General features: G+C 39.3%; 1 protein-coding gene across 1 annotated transcript; it reads left to right on the top strand.

Annotated features, from left to right (window-relative positions):
- The first annotated feature begins 470 nt into the window (after positions 1–470).
- PATE1 (prostate and testis expressed 1) lies at positions 471–2,894 on the top strand. Its single transcript, XM_007118072.1, is given in 3 exon segments — positions 471–555; positions 1,811–1,981; positions 2,761–2,894. Coding segments are annotated over 3 exon segments (390 nt in total).
- The last annotated feature ends 5,414 nt before the right edge of the window (positions 2,895–8,308 follow it).

The raw sequence follows: 8,308 nt of genomic DNA, 5'->3' as shown, positions 1-8,308 counted from the left end.
CCTCGCCACCTCTCTTCCCCATTCCCTATAGTAATGAGTTTTAAAGGCTCTGTGCTTAGCCTTCTTTTGGACTTCCTGCATTCCAATTATTTACACTCATATATTCTCTCAGCTTGAATGAGCATCTCAGTGTAAATGGCTCTGAATCCAACCCACCTAGCCTGGATTTATCCTTGTATTCTCCCACAGTGTGGTATAATGAAAAGACCACAGAACATGGCATCAAAAATCCTGAATGCTAGAACTGAAATAAATTGGGTCCAGGACTTACCTAGGCAGTCCCTCTTCTCCACAATTTGCCAAAAAGAAAAAATTTTAGAGTCCCTGGTTTCCCTAGGAGCAGGAAATGCCTTTGAAGGACTTCAGCAATGTCCCCACCCCTAGCCCTTCCTGGGGAAGCCCAACCTGGTAGATATATAAACAGGAACCTTGCAGCTTCCTGCTCTAACCTGCTGTTTTCTCCCTCCAAAATGGACAACTCCCTCCTGCTAGGACTCCCCATCCTCCTCTGCTGCTTTAGAGGTGAGTCCCTATGGTTGACAGTTGGAGAGACGTGTCCAGGATCCTGGAATGGGTCGGGGTTCACATTACAGAAGTTCTCTTATGAGAGCCATATGGTAACAGAAGCTGTCATTCTGATGCCATGACTTTTGTCCACAACGCATCATGTCCCTGGGACCTTCACCAAAGTCTTAGTCTGCCCTTGCAGAAGGAAACAGGTAGATTATAAAGGAATTGAAAAGATTTTCACAGAAGCTGTAAGGTGAGGTTTGTAAAATGAGGTCTTCAGAGAGTGTATCTTTTTTTTTTTTCCAACAGTACTGTACGGGTCATTTGCAGACAAAGAACATAGAAGTGAGTAGAAATGGATCAGTGGTGTGGGATGGGGAATTTGGGGGAAGAGAGGAGATGAAAGGGGCAGGCTGAGCACTGAGGGTTGAAAGGAATCCAGAGATAGACCTTGAATTTCAACACTCAACAACTTCTTCCAGCAGGATTGGGTTGGGATGGGAGCTGATCTTAAGTTTGATGAAAAAACATGAGCAGCAGTTGACAAGGTTAGGGATTAGTGTATTAAAAAGCAAGAAAAAGGGAAAGGGGGAAGTGGAATGTTGATTTTTAAGGCACTAGCTGGCTAAATCCAAAGTGTAGCAATTTCATGGATTTCAGATGCTTTCCCCCTAGTCAGCTTCCAGGCACATGTAGGTAAGAAAGTCACATAGGTCAATTAAAAAGAAGGGAATGAGGCACACACACACAAAATGTGCATTTATCTTTTTCCTTTGAGTCTGTGCTGTATCCTAAGAGATGGGTAGGGGAGGCTGAGAGGCCCTCTAGAGGTGAAGAGAATTGAAAAGAGGGAGAGGTGCAGATATGCCACGAGACGGGGGACTAGGCTTTGGAGGGGCGTGAGAGCCTAGAGTGGCTCCAGGTTAAGAGTGCAGAATGGGCCTCATGTGTTACAAGGCTTACAGTGACCCTAGGCAAGGGTAAATCTTAGAGAAAATCGCAGATATGTTTTATTTCTCTTTGCCAGCACAGTCCATGAACTATTTGTTGGTGAATACCGTATTCCTGGTGAGTATGAAGAGGACCTGACCTGATTATCTCAGTTTTGATTTTGTTCCCCTTTTCCTTAACCCTCCACCTGTTTTACAGGCTAAAACTTCTGAGACCATAAACTTTAGCCCCTCTTTTGACTTAGCCTATTTTAATAGAGGTAGATGCCCATGTTTAATGAGTCTCTGACAAAGCCCTCGGGGCTCCCAGCAGACTTCAAATTTGAAAGGGGAGGTGGGTCCTTTCATAGCAGTGTGAGACCCTCTCTCACTTCGACTTCCCTACTCTCTCGCCCAAATTATAGAAATTATTCAGTGTAGGATGTGCCACCTCCAGTTTCCAGGAGAGAAGTGTTCCAGAGGCAGAGGAATATGTACTGCAACAATGGAAGAGGCTTGCACAACTGGGAGGATTTTCAGAAGTAAGTTGTGGGTTTGGGGAAGGAGGAAGGGGCAGAGGAAGCAGACAGGGATACATTAGTCATAGTAAAAAGGTGGGACCTTACTTCAGCTCAGGCAGTCTTAACTCTGGGATGACTGACTATCTCTACCCCATCGCATGCCATAATGAAAAATAGATAGAGGTAGTCTCTAAGGGGTGGGGGTCTGTAGCTATGGAATCAATATTTTGAGAAGCCTGAAGAAAACAGAGGAGACTTAATTGAGGGGAAAGGAGAGGCACAATACAGCCAGTGGAGAACAGTTGGATGTTGGAGTGAGGAGGGCAGTTCTTTGTCTTTGTCCCTGCCTGGACCTCCTTGTGGGTGGTTTTAAACTGTGAAAATAGAGGGGCCAGTGTTAGCAATAAATATTGACTAAATGGCTCTTCATGGGTAAGACTAAACATCATGATTTCTCAGTTTTCCTAGCCTTTGTGCTGAGCGATTCCTTAGTATTTCTAACCCTTACTTAAACCAGTGTTAACATCCCCAGTGGAAACATCCAGCTTGGGCAATCCTTGAATTGCTGCTGTCATTACATCCCCATATCCAGGAATTTTTTTTTTTAACTACTCTGCTATTGCTTTTCTTTTGGGAAACCCCCAAATTCCAACATCTTCCGATTCTTCACATTTGAATAACCGAGCCTTGAACTACACAAGGTTGTTTTTGTATGCTGGTGCAGGCTGGAAAGAAGGTGTTTTTTGTTTGTTTGTTTTTCCAGAAACCTCTTTGCTGATCTGTTTCTCCTCCTTCTGCAGATGATGGTACACCCTGGTTAACCTTTAGGGGCTGCCTAAAGAACTGTGCTAATGTGAACAATATAAAATGGAGTGTCTATCTGGTGAACTTCAGGTGCTGCAGGAGCCGTGACTTGTGCAATGAAGACCTCTAGAAATCACTGGTCCTTTTCTGACTCCAGTCTCTGAGTGGGTGACATTGTTGGTGCCACCTCTTCACAATGATTTTCTAAAAAAACACATTTCAGATGGCAAACATATGGCTCTGCCTTCTGCATACGTAAGAAAAAGCCCTCTCTTTTTCTATCAATAGATTCTCTGCCTTGGCCCCTGGCGGGGTGAGGGGTAGGGAACACCTTGAATACAAGATCAACACATCCTGCAGGTTGTTACAGAACCTAGTGCTTCCACTGAATACCCAAGTTGCTTCAGAAAAGGAAGAAGATAGGTCAGTTCTTTTCCCTGCTCCTTCCCTTCCTTCTGTGACAGAATATTTTCATTTTTTCTCTTGGTATTGTTCTTCTTATCTCCCTCCAATTAAAGCATATAACTCTGGCCTCATGCGGAGGGAGGGGGCAACGTGAAAAGAGATGACTTAAGTCTTCATAATTTTGTTCATGAATGCTATTCCCAGAGTGAGGAGCAGGGCAGAATATAGAAAGAAATTTGTACCAGAGCCATGAAGAGAAAAAGATTTTCTGCCTTGTAGAATGAGACTCTCTACGGAGTTGGGGGTTGGAGAAGAAAAGGAGAAGGCATGCCTGGAATTCTAGAGATAGTATTTGCACTCTGCTTCCCTGGCACTCATAGGAAGGCATCAACCCCTAGACAGCGAAGAGCTGTAGTATGCTTCCAAGGAGATGAGACCAGAAGTAGCCACACAAATATTCTCATGCCTGCAGCGTGGCATGGAGGAAGCTGAGATCTGTGGGGTCTGAGGAAGCCATGTGGGTCTGTCCACTAGACATCTCAGCAGCAACCTCTGTGGAGAGCTGTCCCCATGACCAGATGCCTTTCCTCACCCTCCACCTCCACCTCACACACGCTCAGGTCTTCCGCTTGTACAGTTCTAGCACATACATCCTGCAGGTTGTTACAGAACCTAGTGCTTTCACTGAATACCCAAGTTGCTTCAGAAAAGAAAGAGGATAGGTCAATTCTTTTCCCTGCCCCTTCCCTTCTTTTCCTCTTTTTCCCTTCCTGGGGAAAAATAGGAGTTGGAAAATGTATGCTCATAAGGATTGACTACTGATTCCTAACAAACTGATAGGATGAGGCCTGAAAAGGGTGATTAATTAATATTATAAAAATATCATAAAGAAAGTTACATTTCTTCCATACCCATATTGTGTTTTCTTCTTTCTCTCCTCTCCAAACCCTTCCTTATTTCGTCAACAAATATTTATTTTAAAAGTCCTGTATTTAAGGCACTTCTGGACCTTAGGATACCATAGTCATGATCGCTATCCTCATGGTATCTAAAGCAAGAATGAAAATATAAAGAGATAATTAAACATGCAAGTTGAAACAAAATAATAAAAAATAAATAGGTGGGAATATTTGGTATAAAATATAACAAATTTTTAAAAAGCCCACAATAGATGAAATATTACATGTATTTCTTGAAAAAGATGAGCGAAGAATTAGGCAGTTGGAAGATCAGAATGAGGAACTCTCCCAGAATACAGTAAGAAAGGAGAAGATGTAGAAAAGATGACCATAGAATAGAAAGGCTTACAGAGTACAGACCTAAGAAATAAGGAAAAACATAAGCTAAATATAGTAAAACATAAGTTATATATAGTAAAACATAAGTTAAAGACTATGAAAGATGACAAATCTTTAAGCACTTCCAGTAAGAAAGAGCATGAAAAGCATAAAGGGAGAAAGAATAAATGCCAAAGTCTTAACAAAGAAACTTAGAACAATGTATAAATTCAGAAAAAGTCAAGTCTAAGTTTTATTTCTGGCATAGCAGAGTGTTTATTAAGATAGCCAGTTTCACGGACGAGTGTAACAATCTTTGAAGTCAAGGTTCTTAAAAGAATCTTTTGGTAAGGGAAAAAAACATAATAAAAAAATTTTTTTATAACTTTCTCCCCATGGATAAGAGAATAAGAATAATACTTTGTGGATGTTCTCAATGTATTAATTTATCAGAACGTGATTTACGACAAAAAATATTTTGTATTTTATGCAACTATAGAATATTTTCTCATTCTTATCTTTCTTGGACCCTTTAAGATTAATCTAGTATTTGATCTTCTCTATTACCTTTTTAATTATACATTCTTTAATAATTCTTTTAATAGTTATGCATACTTAATTCTTTACAGTCTACCTTAAATTAGTACATTACCACCTTATTAGCAACCCAAGAACACTGTAAGAATTTGATTCCATTTACTCACTTCTGCTTCTTGTGCTACTATTGTCACTGTGTTGTTGTTGTTTATTGTGGTAAAACATACATAAAACAAAATTTACCATTTTAATCATTTTTAAATATCCAGTTCAGTGGCATTAAGTACTTTCATGTTGCTATACAACCATCACCACCATCCATCTCCACATGGATCCTACATCCATCTTTTTCATCCTATAAAACCGAAACTCTCTATCCATCAAACAATACTTCCCATCCCCTGGCAGCACATTCTATTTTCTGTTTCTTAGTTTGACTATATTGGACACCTCATAGAAGTGCAATCATCCAGTGTTGTTCTTTTGTGACTGACTTATCTCACTAGCATAATGTCCTCAAAGTTCATCTATGCTGTAGAATGTGCCAGAATTTCCCTCCTTTTTAATGCCAGATAATATTCTATAGTAGGTATATACCACATTTTGTTTATCCATTCATCATCCATTGATGGACATTTAGGTTACTTGCACCTTTTAGCTATTGCAAATAATACTACAATGAACATAGGTGTACAAGTATCTGTTCAAGTCCCTGCTTTCAATTCTTTAGGGTATATATCCAGAAGTGAAATTGTTAGATCATATAGTAATTCTATGTTTAAATTTTTGAGGAACTGCCATACTGTTTTCCACAGTGGCTACGTAATTTCACACTCCCACGCAGAGTGTACTAGAGCTCCAATTTCTCCACATCCTTACCTACACTTGTCATTTCTGTTTTTATGTTAGTAGCCATCCTAATGGGTGTGAAGGGTTATTTCATTGTGGTTTTTAAAAAATATATAAATTTATTTATTTATTTTTATTTTTGGCTGTGTTGGGTCTTCGTTGCTGCACGCGGGCTTTTCTCTAGTTGTGGTGAGCGGGGGCTACTCCTTGTTGCAGTGCACAGACTTCTCATTGTGGTGGCTTCTCTTGTTGCAGAGCACAGGCTCTAGGCGCGCGGGCTTCAGTAGTTGTGGCACTCAGGCTCAGTAGTTGTGGCGCACGGGCTTAGTTGCTCTGTGGCATGTGGGATCTTCCCAGAGCAGGGCTCAAACCCGTGTCCCCTGCATTGGCAGGTGGATTCTTAACCACTGAGCCACCAGGGAAGCCCTCATTGTGGCTTTTACTTGCATTTCCCTAATGATTAGTGATGTTGAGCACCTTTCCATGCGCTTATTGGCCATTTGTGTATCTTCTTTGGAGGAATTCATGTCCTTTTGTCCACATTTTAATCAGCTGGCTGTCTTTTTTTGTTGCTGTGTTATAGGAGTTTTTTTTTTTTAATACATTCTGATTATGATCTCTTATCAGGTATACAATTTGCCATTCTATGAGTTGCCTTTTCACTTTGTTGATTCTGTCCTTTGATGCACAGAATTTTTAATTTTGACATATTCCAATTTATCTATTTTTTCTTTTGCCTCATATCTTTTTAAAAATTGAGATATAGTTGATGTACAGTATTATATAAGTTACAGGTGTATAATATAGTGCTTCACAATTTTTAAAGGTTATACTCCATTTATATGTATTATAAAGTATTGGCTATATTCCCTGTGTTGTACAATATATCCTTGTAGCTTATTTTATACATAATAGTTTGTACATCTTAATCCCCTACCCTTATATTGCCCTTCCAACCTTCCCTCCTCCCACTGGTAAGCACTAGATTGTCCTCTATATCTGTGAGTCTGCATCATTTTTGTTATATTTACCAGTTTGCTGTAGTTTTTAGATTCTTCATATAAGTGATATCATACAGTATTTGTCTTTCTCTGTCTGACTTATTTCACTTAGCATAATACCCTCCAAGTCCATCCATGTTGCTGCAAATGGCAAAATTTCATTCTTTTTTATGGCTAAGTAACCTTCTTTACCCATTCATCAGCTGATGGACCCTTAGGTTGCTCCCATATCTTGACTACTGTAAATAATGTTGCTATGAATACTGGGGTGCATGTATCTTTACAAATTAGTGTTTTTGTTTTTTCCAGATATATATACACAGGAGCGGAATTGCTGGGTCACATGGTAGTTCTATTTTTAGTTTTTTGAGAACCTCCATAATGTTTTCCACGGTGGCTGCACCAATTTACACTCCCAGAAGCAGTGAGTCCCCTTTTCTCTACACCCTCACCAGCATTTGTTATTTGTGTTCTTTTTGACAATAGCCATTCTGACATGTGTGGGGTGATATCTCATTGTGGTTTTAATTTACATTCTCTGAAGATTAATAATGTTGAGAATCTTTTCATGTGTCTGTTGGCCATTTGTATGTCTTCTTTGGAAAAATGACTATTTAGGTCTTCTGCCCATTTTTTAATCAGGTTGTTTGTTTTCTGATATTGAGTTGTACAAGCTGTTTGTATACGTTGAACACTAAACCATTGTCAGTCACATCTTTTGCAAATATTTTCCCCCAATCCATAGATTGTCTTTTCACTTTGTCAGTGGTTTCCTTTGCCATGAAAAAGCTTTTAGGTTAAATTGGTCCCATTTGTTTATTTTTGCTTTTATTTCTTTTGCTTTAGGAGACTGGTCCAAAATTATTGCTACAATTTCTACTATGAAGTGTTCTGCCTATGTTCTCTTCTAGGAGCTTTATGGTTCCATGTCCTACACTTAGGTCTTTAAACCATTTTATTTTTGTATATGGAATGAGAGAATGTTCTAATCTCATTGTTTTACATGAGGCTGTCTGGTTTTCCCAGCACCATTGTTGAAGAGACTGTCTTTTCTCCATTGTATATTCTTGCCTCCTTTGTTGTAGATAATTGACCATAGGGGCATATGTTTATTCCTGGGCTCTCTATTCTGTTCCATTTATCTATGTGTCTGTTTCTGTGCCAATATCAATTGTTTTGATTATTATAGCTTTGTAGTATAGTCTGAAGTCTGGGAGGATTATACCTCCAGCCTTATTCTTTTTATTCACAATCACATTGGCAATTCAAGGTCTTTTGTGGTTCTATATAAATTTTAGATTATTTGTTCTAGTTCTGTGAAAAATGTCCTGGGTATTTTGATAGGGATTGCATTAAATCTGTAGATTGCTTTGGGCAGTATGGTCATTTTAATAATATTGATTCTTCTAATCCAAGAGTATGGGATATCTTTGCATTTATTTGTATGATCTTCAATTTCCTTCATCAATGATTTA

This window comes from Physeter macrocephalus, chromosome 16, assembly GCF_002837175.3.
Source record: "Physeter macrocephalus isolate SW-GA chromosome 16, ASM283717v5, whole genome shotgun sequence".
NCBI lineage: Eukaryota > Metazoa > Chordata > Mammalia > Artiodactyla > Physeteridae > Physeter > Physeter macrocephalus.
The sequence above is the reverse complement of the archived record's forward strand: the minus strand, read 5'-3'. Positions and strand labels throughout refer to the sequence as shown.